At 35.5% G+C, this 12,372-nt stretch overlaps 1 protein-coding gene across 4 annotated transcripts in view; it reads right to left on the bottom strand.

Annotated features, from left to right (window-relative positions):
- Window positions 1-274: 274 nt before the first annotated feature.
- The window catches only part of SPO11 (SPO11 initiator of meiotic double strand breaks), a 41,614-nt gene continuing 29,516 nt past the window's right edge, over window positions 275-12,372 (bottom strand). For 2 of the 4 annotated variants that reach the window (XM_057406334.1, XM_057406335.1), the window contains exons 3-14: window positions 11,520-11,633; window positions 8,580-8,668; window positions 7,846-7,912; window positions 7,523-7,631; window positions 6,910-6,996; window positions 5,535-5,571; window positions 5,206-5,315; window positions 4,192-4,291; window positions 3,570-3,607; window positions 1,561-1,637; window positions 1,252-1,363; window positions 275-617 (exon numbers count right to left, since the gene is read on the bottom strand). In XM_057406334.1, coding sequence (XP_057262317.1) covers window positions 498-617; window positions 1,252-1,363; window positions 1,561-1,637; window positions 3,570-3,607; window positions 4,192-4,291; window positions 5,206-5,315; window positions 5,535-5,571; window positions 6,910-6,996; window positions 7,523-7,631; window positions 7,846-7,912; window positions 8,580-8,668; window positions 11,520-11,633 — 1,060 coding nt within the window. In that variant the 3' untranslated portion in view covers window positions 275-497. The remainder of the gene's footprint in view (window positions 618-1,251; window positions 1,364-1,560; window positions 1,638-3,569; window positions 3,608-4,191; window positions 4,292-5,205; window positions 5,316-5,534; window positions 5,572-6,909; window positions 6,997-7,522; window positions 7,632-7,845; window positions 7,913-8,579; window positions 8,669-11,519; window positions 11,634-12,372) is intronic. The other 2 variants (XM_057406336.1, XM_057406337.1) reach the window with 2 other exon arrangements.

The raw sequence follows: 12,372 nt of genomic DNA, 5'->3' as shown, positions 1-12,372 counted from the left end.
TATAGCTGCTTGAGATATGCAGTAATGAAGAATTATCTTGACTTTTCTGTCAGAATTTACAGCGAACACAAAATGCCACAATCCTGTACTTAAAATAATTTACAAAAGGAGGCAATAAATTGTTAACAAAGCCTTTTACTCTCTTAAAAAGGTTGGTACAGCATCATCTTGTGCTGTAAGACATGAAGCAAAGCAATTCCTGATACCTTTTTTTTAAACTTAACATTTTATGGCCACAAAGAACATATTTCATTATCTTTCTATCTCTGTACCATTGCATTTGACATTGGTATATGGCAGAAGCCCCAGAACAGAAGCAACAGTAGTCTGTAAATCACAGTTTCTCTTACAGTTTAAAAGAGGAAAAAGAATAATAATCTAAATGCATAAATAATGAAACCTAGGAGGAAGCTGGCACATACTCCTTCCTCTGACATTTTTTCTAAGAGCAGTCAACAAAATAATACAGGAAAAACATTTCACTTGCAAACAAGCATTCATACCCATCCACCAAATTGCAGTTTGTTTGGTAAATAGACTCTGGAAAGGTAATCTGATGAAAGAGAAGTTAGAACTTGAATTTCAGCCTTCAGCTTAGATGCTTCCATAATTTCCAGCTAAAAAACCAAACCAAAACAACAAATTAATATGTGATGCTGCCCAGCCTCATCCAGGGGTAAGCAGTTAATAAGTAAGAATTACACTTGTTGGATGTGTAAAATCAGTATTACTGGAAATGGTGTTCCCAAATCCCTGTCACTGAGCTGAGATTCAGTTTATTGTATGTTTGTGTGTTCTGTAGTGTGCACCTCACAGTAACACAATTTCTAAGATTAGGATAACCGGCGATGAGAAGGTATGCAAGACCTTTTCTTCCTGTTTAACCATTTCACACAATGTATGCCTGAATTGAGATAGATGCTTCAAAAGCTACCGGCAAGATTAGAGATCGAGTAAGTAGCTGCTATAAGCATTCACCTACTTGTAAAGACATAATCTGTAATATTTAGGAGAGCCATAAAATTCCTTGTGATCATCAGAAGACTAATGGCAGGAAAGCTTTAAATACTGCCAGTTCTGGCCCACTGATTGAGAGAGACATCCCAGGGCATGGGATTTCCCTTTGAACGTGGCAAAACCTTGCTGGTTCTGCTAAACTGAGAGTTTGTCATCATATAGCAGGACAGGATTGCAGAGGGTAGGGTTTGCCCCCTGAGAGTAAGAAATAGGAAACAGTGGGTTTATACATACTTCTTTTTTCCATGTTGGCTGACAAGCAATGTAAGGTCTCTTCTGTATACTTGCTAACTTATTTTGATCTTGCTTTGTAAATGGAATCAGGACGTCTTTGCGTATATTTAATCTGAAAAGAAAATAAAGTTGTTAGATTTTCTGGTATACTTCAATATTTATTCCAACTTATTTCTTTATATTAAGCCAAAATAATGTATGACAAAAATAATGGATTTAAATGTTGGTTGTCTTTTAAGTCATTAAGTCAGATTGCGTTTTCTGTCTGTGAAACAGAAGAATACTATTTCTTTTGGGGAAATAACTAACCTCTGGAGATCAGATGGAAGGAGACCAAGCCATTTTATAGACGGAACGGTGAGATGATGGGCCTCAAAAGACATGGACTAAAATAAGAAAGGTCAACTGTAACATTCAGTGAGTTTTAGTTTAAATTATTTGAGCTAAAAGGGATACAATAAATAAGGGATAAAGATAAAAATAAGATACAAAAAATAAGCGATAAAAGGGACATGGAACTGTTGGAACAAGTCCAGAGAAGGGCCACGAGGATGATCAGGCACTGAAGCACCTCCTGTATGAAGGTAGGCTGAGAAAGTTGGGGCTGTTCAGCCTGGAGAAGAGAAGGCTGCGTGGAGACCTCATAGCAGCCTTCCAGTATCTGAAGGGGGCCCATAGGGATGCTGGGGAGGGACTCTTCATTAGGGACTGTAGTGACAGGACAAGGGGTAATGGGTTCAAACTTAAACAGGGGAAGTTTAGATTTGATATAAGGGAGAAATTCTTTCCTGTGAGGGTGGTGAGGCACTGGAATGGGTTGCCCAGGGAGGCTGTGAATGCTCCATCCCTGGTGGTGTTCAAGGCCAGGTTGGACGAAGCCTTGGGTGGCATAGTTTAGTGTAAGGTGTTCCTGCCCATGGCAGGGGTGTTGGAACTAGATGATCTTAAGGTGCTTTCCAACCCTAACTATTCTGTGATTCTATACCTGTATTCCAAGGTCATGGTCAGATTTATGAAAAAGATAAGTAGTTATTTTCACTGTCAGAATGGTGTATTAGAAGACACCTGAAGCTTACCGTATCTCCTCGCCAGAAACCATTCCTTCACTAAGATTTGCATCCTTCAGCCTATGGCAGATTCTAGACCCATTTCAGTCCCATTTAGGCTGGTCTAGTCTGAATAGCTTTGGTGTGGTTTTTACAGTTAATTTGAGACTGATTGCCAAAACAAACATAAAAATAAGCCTGGAGGAGCAATGACAATCAAATCTGGAAATTTCTGATGTTTTCTGCTGGAAAGTATGACATCATATAAAAATACCCCCCACAGATGGCCCAGTGTCATGGCTACAGTAAATATCTTAGGGAAAAGTGTAAAAACAAATAAGCGATTAATGATACTTCAGAATACTCCCCCATGCTCCCAATGGTTTGTGACTCCTACTTTCTGAGCCAGAAGTGGTGGTGGTGGTGTGTAACTTATTTTGGTGGGTTGCTTTTAGAATCCATGAAAACTTTTTGTCATCTATAGCACCCTACAGCAAACTATCACAGATTATATGTTGTATAAAGGAATACTTCCATTGTTTGAAATGAACTTGACATGTTCTAGTTTCATTTGATACACTTGTTGCTCTGAAACTGAACAAAATGAACTTACAAAGGAAGATGACAATTTAATTTAGTCCTGGAAGATGGTGTTTTATCAGTGTACACACCTTTGTAGGAGAGCTGAAGGTGTACCAAACAGTTCACTCAGTTCCTGTCCTTTGCCTTCCACATGGTCTTCCCATACCCTCATCTTTTAGCAAATCTTTAATAGCATAATGCCTTCTTGTTCCCTTTGCCTCTTTTTCTGCAGTGTTCCACACTAACACATAGATCCATAAGCAAATTCTCACCCCAGACCAAAACCTTTACCAACATAACATATTTTTGTGGAAAATCACCCATCTCACAAGCTATGTCCTCCTCCTCCCAAGGTCCCTCCAGTCTTCATTTCTCTTCTAAGGCAGAAACAAAGCAAACTGGAGAACACTTTTCTATTTGGAGTGCCTGAAAGCTGCTTTGTGCAGCAAGCAAAAACTGTAAAATACAGTTAAATGGTGAAATACAGTTAAGTGAAACACCTGTCATTTTCAGCCACTTTGTTTCAGAAAGAAGCATTTCTGCAGAGACACAAAGCCTAAAGGCTGTGTCTTTATATTGAAACAAAATGGTAAAAGGCATTCTAACCATATATGTAATAACATTTCATATGTTCTAGCTTCAAGGGTGGGCTACAAAACAATGTATTTGAAGTGGAAAAATTATACTCACCACAGATCCATATTTGTAGATGCACATTATTTCTACACCTGGGTTGCAGAGTACCAAATGTCAAGTGTCAGTTTATCTGCACACTAGGTGTGTGTAAGAATACTGCATTGAAAAAATTCAGTTTTATGGTGTAACTATTCTGGCTTTCTGATTGGTTCTTTATGGGTTACAGTTATTTTTAGACTATTTCAAAATAATCAGAATTTGAGCGTAATATGTCATCTTTATGCAGTTCAATGTTTCATGCTGCCTGTGTATAGTCAATTAAAACCCAAGGATAATCAGCTCTTTCACATGTTGTCCAACAGCTGTCACAGATGTGCCTATCTGTACTGTGTAACCCGTATCCCTTAGTACTATTGCTTTATTTGGTACAAGATTCCTATTAATATGTCAAAGCACAACAAATCATCACAAAGGGTAATGGTATATTCAGTGGGAATGTAAAGCCAGTACTGACATTTCAGTTAAACTCCTTCCATCCTCCTAAATATATTCTGCATAAATCAGGAACCTCCTGATTGTGTTGAATCTCTGTGCTCTCAGTGCCTTCCCATAAACGTGAGAAAAGACATTGTAAATAAATATTTTCTTTCATGTCATTGAACTTCTACAGATTTACCATGTGGATCTGCATCCATAAGGGTGAAAATAGGAATCTGAAAAGAATCCCATAGCTTTCTGACCAGAAGTCGTGTGTTAAGATCTGGTATACCTCTTCCCTAAGGAAACAAAATAAAAGCAGTCAGTTTTTATATTAATTAAAACAACACTGGAGTACATACATGTTGACATTTGTCATTTAAAAGCAAGCAAGCAAACAAATGTAATGGTGGCAGAAATATTTCTCCAGCAGCTATTTTACTCCTGGTGTGGCTCTGTGAGGAGGGGAGGAAGGTCAGGCTGGGGAGCGGAAAGGCAGATGTTCTAATGTTCTAACATTACAGGCACTGCAGAAGTATTATATGTTCCTCTGCTTAAGGAGTTAATTTGTAAGGTCAGGGAGTTGACATATAGATGTACCCCAGTATCTGCGTAAGCTGGTGTATGAAGGCCGCTTTTTTCTTCTCAAATACATTTATGACACTAGTGAAACAATATAAGACAAGTTCTTGCTATCACTGAACCTAACAGGACAAAATGTGGCACAGTATAAATGTTTATCTCTCTTAGGTGAGTGGATGTGGTTTTTTCCTCATTGTGGGACAGATTTGTCCCAGAACAAGGAGGTATTGCATTTTCCATTTACACATTTGTATTAATTCTTCAGGTTCTGTAACTTTTTCATTACAATCCCAAAATCAACCAGTTCTTTCACTTGTGTTTGCTAAACCTAGGATCCTCAAGGACAAAAGGTTACTCAACTGTTAAGCCTGTCTGGGACTGTGTGGGGCAGCTACTTTGCAGCAGCACATGACGTTGTTAAGCTGCTAAACTCTAAGATGATGTTTGGAGGAAAGAAGTCTTTAGAATGTGTGTCTTGTATTTCTATGAGGATAATAAAATTAAAAATAGTTAAATGTGTTTCATATTAATTTTATTAAAGTCTTTGGATGAAGTCGGAGCACCACTATAAATAATACTATTATTTAAATTCTTACATCTAGCTAGACGATATGAAATGTAAGATGCATACCGTAATCATTATACATGGGGACAATTTGTTGCAGAAGTCATCATCGAGGAGTCTCTGAAAAGTTGCATCTTTTTCTACAATTAACATAAATTTGGCATGTGAGATTAAATCTTTTCTGTTAAGGCTAGCTGCATGTAAAGTGATCCATCAAACCAATCAATTAGAACTAAATGCTCTAAAATACCAGTTCTGGAGCCAAAATCAGTGTTCATGACCCAATTTCAGAGCCAACAAGTAAAGAAAAAATTACCAGAACATTGTTTAACTTGGAATATTCTTTGTTTTTACTTTATTCTTTCCATCTACGAGAGTTCTTGCTCAAAGGATACTTTTAATTCCTTGAACATTAGATGGCACAGTGACTGCCTAAAACAACAAAAATGAGATTAATCATTTTAAATAGAGAGAATTATATATTTTAAAATAACAACATTACCTAATGAAGGACACAATTGCATCCTGAAACAGCCATTCATCTTCTACATATAAGATCAATTTTGACATATTCACCCCTTTATAAGCATATTCCACCATTCATATCCTGCTCTACTGTGTAGTTGTGTAAAAGTCCTTTTACAGCAAGATGCTATTCGGAAGTGTTTGTGCTACTGTCACAGAAGATTATTCATCATATGGTCATTGCAGAGAGAACAGAATTCGATTAATTTTTGACCATTGTAGCCAAAAAAAATGTCAACTTGGTGTAAAGTTTGCAAATTTAATACAGGCTTAAAACATTTAAGTATGCTCTTTGGAAGACAAATCCTTTCTTTTATTAAGATATATATATATAGGGTATATCTAGGTTATATAAAATCAGGTTAATATATATATTATGTATAAGATACATAAAATATGTATAATATATATATTAACCTTATTTTATAAGTATTTTGGAGTAACAATTTGAAGACATAGTAATGTTTCCTTTACACCTCATATTAGAATTGGCTCAATCTGGCAAGCATATGGATGAGAAAACAGGAACTGGAGGAAGAGCTTGGCAACAGAGTGGTATGTATTGAAGTGTGTGGCCTGTTTTTACTGCTGTCTCTCAGTCACCTCTCGTGCCAGGGTGAAGCAACTCAACAAATAAAAATATTATGAGCTGTAGAAGAGCATTAATAACAGGGAACTTTACACTCTGCTTAAAAAAAAAGAAAAAAGTAATAGGCAGCTAGGGTTATCTTTTCATTTTGAAATTACCCACTTAGGTTCACAATGAACACATTTCTCAGGAAACCATTACAACAGTCACCAAGCCTTAGTTCTGTTTCTGCTTTCATGTTCTGCACAAAGCTGTAGATCTTTCAGGACTAGATTAATTGAATCTCCTCTCCTCAAACCACTTTTGACTTGTTTTCTTACTCTGCCAATAATCAATCTATTGTGACAGAAATTAAGTATGTTCAAAGTGCCCAGACTTCTTTGATTCAGAGCACTCATTTGACAGAACACTGGGATATAAAGGCCAATATACACAATAGATACACCTTCCTCTGCAAGGCTCCTGTGGCAGAAGGTAGTGCAAAAAAGCATATCCAAAGGATATATTCCTGGTGAGCATATAGCTGAGCTTCAGAATTGCAATACAGTTGAGCAATTTGCCACAAGTACTGGTCTGTATAATAAATGCATACAGTAACCTGACCTACAAAAAGTGCAAGATATCATGCAAAGGTAGATGCTATGTATGATACGTACTGTTGTGCTGCAGGTACAATTCACTTTTGTACCATCTTCTTCAGTATAACTTAAATTACCAGCCACAAAACCTTTAGTTGTAGACAGCTGAAAAAAAGGGCAAGTTGTATACAGTAAATTGGAATACACCAAGCAATGCTATTGTCATCATGGACATAAAGGCATACTTATAATAAATTATGTTAACACCACCATTTTTAGATATGAAGGAATTCTTCTAAGGCATGAGATACAAGTAAATTTGAAAGGTTGTTTTTGTCTGATGTACCTTAAATTTTCACTTAACCCCCAAGTTAGCAAGTCATTAAAGTAAAGTGATGTCCTGCAGTCTGAAGTTTAAGCTCTGCCTTCACTAGATAACAGCAAAAGCCCCTGTGACATTAGCTGGCAGCTTGTCCCAAATTCTTTGGAGCAAGCAAACTATGAGTTTTCTCTGAAGAAAGAAACCTTTTGAGTGCTATGATAAACCATAATTAGGTTTCATTTGCACAAATGACACTTTATATTTTAACTATGCATTTCCTACTGATATCTTTTCTTGGTATTTCACCTTTCAGTTCAATCTATATGATCTGGAAATAATGATAAAAAACATTCATAATAATCCACTTACTACATGTAGACTTCTCCGAGGTATCCTAAGCATGCAAGAAATGTCATTGATTATGTTGTCCACAACACTTTGGCTACCAAACAGTAGTATATCTGAATAATATATATCTCTATCAAGACAAAATATTGGATTTCTTATTATAATACTGAAACGGCTGTAGGCTTATGAGAATTTTATTGAGAGCATAGATAATCAGATGAACCTAAAATATTTTACATACAGAAATCCATTATCCTACAGGTCTGCATCCTACAGGCTGTTTTTCACAATTAACAGTCTCAAAATACAACTTTATTTGAAATTACAGAAATGTAGCTTGTTACCTTTTAGTTGCATAAGTATTGCTCTGCACCATCTTGTAGATCATAGATAATATTTTGAGCATCAGAGCTGAAAAAACATGTTTGTACAAACTTTACCCATTTTCAGAAATGCATATACAATAATTGGTCTTTATATTGACTCATATTTGTGTCTGATAAAGAAAACTTTGAAACACATAATTTAATATGCTAATACAGGGAGACTGTAGTAACCTATTGACTCTATAGTTTCTAGCATAATTAGAAAAAAAAATATGATGGAGCTAAGTGAGGGAATGTATGCTCTGTTGTCCAGGCCAGGAAATTAAATGACTGGGTTAGAAAAAGAAATTAGCCTGTTGTCTGTATTCCAAGATTCCTTTACTAGCTAGCATTCTGAAGGGTGATGTTTTTACATTAAGACCTTTCACATATCCCTTAAGCTGATATTCAGAGAGGGTAGAAACTGTAAGAACGCTGTATTCATTTCACTGTCACTCACTATAATTTAATAGAGAAAAGAAAAGCTGAAGGGATGGTCATAATATCAGGTTATATAGCATGAGGTGTACCTGCCCATGGCAGTGGGGTTGGAACTAGATGATCTTAAAGTCCTTTCCAACCCTAACTATTCTATGTACTTCTAAATCACAGTGAATAATGGGTTTATTGTATAGTTGGTTTGTTTTTTCTTTACAAAGCTTTGAACTAAAATACAAAAATTAAAAATCTGCTTTTGGACTTTTTTAACTTACCGAATTTTGGTGCTGATCTAGGGCAGTCACTTCTTATTTGTTTTGTAGTATAATGTGGTATCATCTGTAGACCTACAGAATCTTTAAATCTGACACATTGCAAACAAATACAATAAAACTGTAAACTTCCTGAGAATATGTAAATTGTTCTCTGCAAGGTAATTTAGACTCAGACCCCTCTCCTATAATCAAATTTGCCAGTGGTGTTTTCAGACTTGGTACAGAAACCATCAACTTGGGTGTAACTGCAGTGGCCAAAAGAAAAAGGTGGGCAGTAGTCATCATCTGCCAAAATGACTCATTCAAAACACTGTTGAAATACCCCCAGGATGAGCAATAGCTTCAGAATATGAAAGAGTTTCTCAAGAAGATGCCTCAAGACTGAATTTAAGCCTAAATTACGTAAATGTCCAGACAAAGGTAGAATTTTATATATGCTTGTAACTGTTCATGTGTCAGCATCAATTATTATTTAGCATGAACAAAGTAATAAATAACACGAAAAACTGTGACTCACTATTAGAACACAAATCAAATCTGACACTGACTTTTTCACATCAAATGTATGGAGAAGTGTTATTTCATATTTCAATAATATTGTTTTAATTTATGTTCTTAAATTATTATCAGAGTAACTCAAATGCATTCCATTATTAACTTTTGGAAACAAAAATGTGGTCCATCTTATTCTCTGAACAGTTTTTGATCTAAATGAGCTCCACTATTTCGTGCTTCACTATTTCATGTCTGAAGGTGTACATTTCACTAGAAGAAGCAGTTATTTTCTTAAGGAAATAACTTCATTATTTTACTTAAAATAATTTTAGTGCCTTATGCTATGGCAGTCCTATCTTTAAAGCATTATTTTCCAGTTCAGAGTTTTGTTGTACTTTTTAAAGAGTATTGGTGGTAAAATGGCTATAGTTTTACCTAAAACCACATCGTGTTTCTTTATTTATCAAAGCTTTTGCTCCGTGCATCCTTTAGGTGGCAGAACACACCACGGTGCACAAATGCAAAGAGAGCAATAACAAACAGAGTAGCATCTGCCTGCCAGCTTTACAGCAACTTTCTTGCCTTTGTGCTGCAACATTGCACATTCCCTACACTGTAACTGCACGGGGGGAAAACAGTAATCATACTGCCGGATTGCTCTCTCAGGTTAAATAAGGAGCACTCCTTTCAAAAAGCAGCATGCTTTAGAACCTGACCAGTATGGCTCTCACAGATGTTTCATAAAGGCAACTGCAAAGTGGCATTAGATTGGACATTCAGCAATTCTTCTTAGGATTGCATTTACCCTAGCAAAGTAGTTTCTATAAAATCTTCTTTCCATTACTTTCTAACTGACAACATTCCCAGGTAAACACCTCTCTCAGCATCTACAAATGTTTACAAGGAACTTGTCAAACATGAAATAATTTTCTGATTCTACTAGTTCCTGTGCAGCAGATTCCAGCTGTTTAGACTGAGTATGAAAAGTAGAAAAAAATTGCCCATCGACTGTATTATCTTCCATTTGTATTACATTTTGACATTATGTTTTTATTTTTGTCTATTTTTATTTTAATATTTTAAAGCTGCTGTATTAAAGGGTAATGTAGGTCACTATAAATGGAAATGCATATTTGAGATTACATTTCTTCACCATAAATAATGGTTCAGCTCTTTAAAATGTGATTGATGAGTCTTATTTTTAACATACTGTGATGTTAACTTGGTTTAATTTGAACGTTTCGCACACACACACACACCCTTCTGATGGCAAATAACATGTCACATTTGTTTTTCTAGCCTGGAATGCCATTTCCCTGAAGACTGCCAAAAATTGCAAAACTTTGTTACAGTATTTTAATTTTACAGACATCCCAGTGAAACATTTTTGTCAAACTATCAAGACACAAACTATTAAATTCCCTGGAACATATGAGCCTTTCAATTAACTGATTACCTGCAGGTCCCTCAGGTTTTCTGATTGACAGAAATTTATTGTTCTCATTAAATAAGTATTCCACCAAAGTGCTACACGTGGAAGGTTTGCTCTGCCTTCTCAACCTCAAATGTTCTTCATACAAGCACTTCTGCAACCTTATCAATCTAAATATCCATTAACCCTTTAACTGACATCTAAAGCTATTACAAGACAATAAATAGATTGTGTCTTCCTTTATCCTTTTGCTTCTGTATTACAGAAAACAACTAATGTCTCATTTTAGGTATTTTCAGTTTAAATGAGCTCTTTGGAACAATACTGTTCCACAAGCAACTTCTACAAATCATGAAGTGTGTTATATAGGAGGCCAGATTGTTTTTTTCTCTGATCCTGTCTAGATAAGCTGGTATAGGAGCTGAAATTTAGACAACAGATTAGAAACTTGGTTTGCTTTATTTGGCTGGTAATTAATTTAGAACACAACACAGGTAAGGAATACAACAGGAAAAGGTGAGATGCATCTTCTTTGAAGAACAAAAAGATAAGTTTAGCACCATCGTTTTAAGAAATAAGATACCATAAGGGAAATCAGAGAAAGAAAAAAGAAGGCACAGAAGGGGCATTGGAAGATGAAGTTGCTAGTAATTGTTTCCAGCCTAAACCAGATTTTTTCACTCTAAACAACTTAACATTTCTGGTTTCTACTGCTTCCACAAAATGGTTGTTTATAGGAATCCCCTTTCCTTTCTAACCCCTATTACAGTAGTTTTACATTCCCTTTTATGTTATGGTCTGCTATTACTTAATACATGATGCCTGTTCATGCAGAGTGGTTACTAAGCATTACTTCTTATTTGCCCATTACTTTTTAAGAAGTCAAATTATTTATTGATACTAATACTTACAGAACTATGTGTGATTAACTTTTCTGGAAGTTACATAATCAAATTTATATTCATAGCATTTATATTAATTTAATGCAGGACTTTAAAATATAGAATACTTACTCTATGTTTCTCCAATCTGATCGCCTAGCCACCGTGAGTACAGGTGCTCTGTTTTGGGCCAAGCTCTTAAGTACTTCTAGAATAACATTTTCTATTGCTTCAAGAACTTCAGCACTGAAACAAAGAAAAATAATGAAATGGATCATATGATATCTAGTTCTGCTTTGAATGTTGATCTTCTGTCCCCCATCCTACAAAAATAATGTAATACAAAACTGCTTCAAAGATATATCTGTTTCAAAATTGTGGAGGAACCCTTTTGGTTTTTTTTTAATTTTGCGTTGCTCAGTTTCCCTAAAATCTTTGACTTTCCATTCCTGATGCATGACTGAAGACACAATTAAAAGTACATTTCTATTCAATCCTGAAACCATCAAATTTTTCACCAGCTGAACTTTTAGACCAACTGGCTGGTTTGTAACTAATGATTAATGTTTTACTATAAATGATGTAATATTGGCTTTGGCTATGATTTGGGCTAAATTGTTTTTAAATGTTGTAGATTTAAAAAAATGTTCAAGAGTACAAACACTTCCTGTTGTACCATTGCATGTTAATCTTCTGATTTGCTGCCCTGAAAAAAAAAAAGTTAAGGGTTTTAATTATATGAAGGCTTAGTCTTGACAGATATAATGTGAAGAGAATAAACTCTATCTTTCCCCTAAAAAGACAAAGTAACCTTGTGGCAGATCCCTCACAGCAAAACTGTAGGCTGGTTTGAATGTTATGACAGATGCTTTTTATTTTCATAAGCAATCTGACTCCAGATGTCCTTAAAATTACAAGTGCACTGTATACCATCATAAGTTTAGGTAGAGATTAAAAGAATATACAAAACTTATTTTAGCTTAAA

Source organism: Pezoporus wallicus, unplaced genomic scaffold (assembly GCF_028554395.1).
Source record: "Pezoporus wallicus isolate ANWC-B61680 ecotype Strahan unplaced genomic scaffold, APGP_CSIRO_Pwel_v1 contig_6783, whole genome shotgun sequence".
Lineage (NCBI taxonomy): Eukaryota > Metazoa > Chordata > Aves > Psittaciformes > Psittacidae > Pezoporus > Pezoporus wallicus.
The sequence above is the reverse complement of the archived record's forward strand: the minus strand, read 5'-3'. Positions and strand labels throughout refer to the sequence as shown.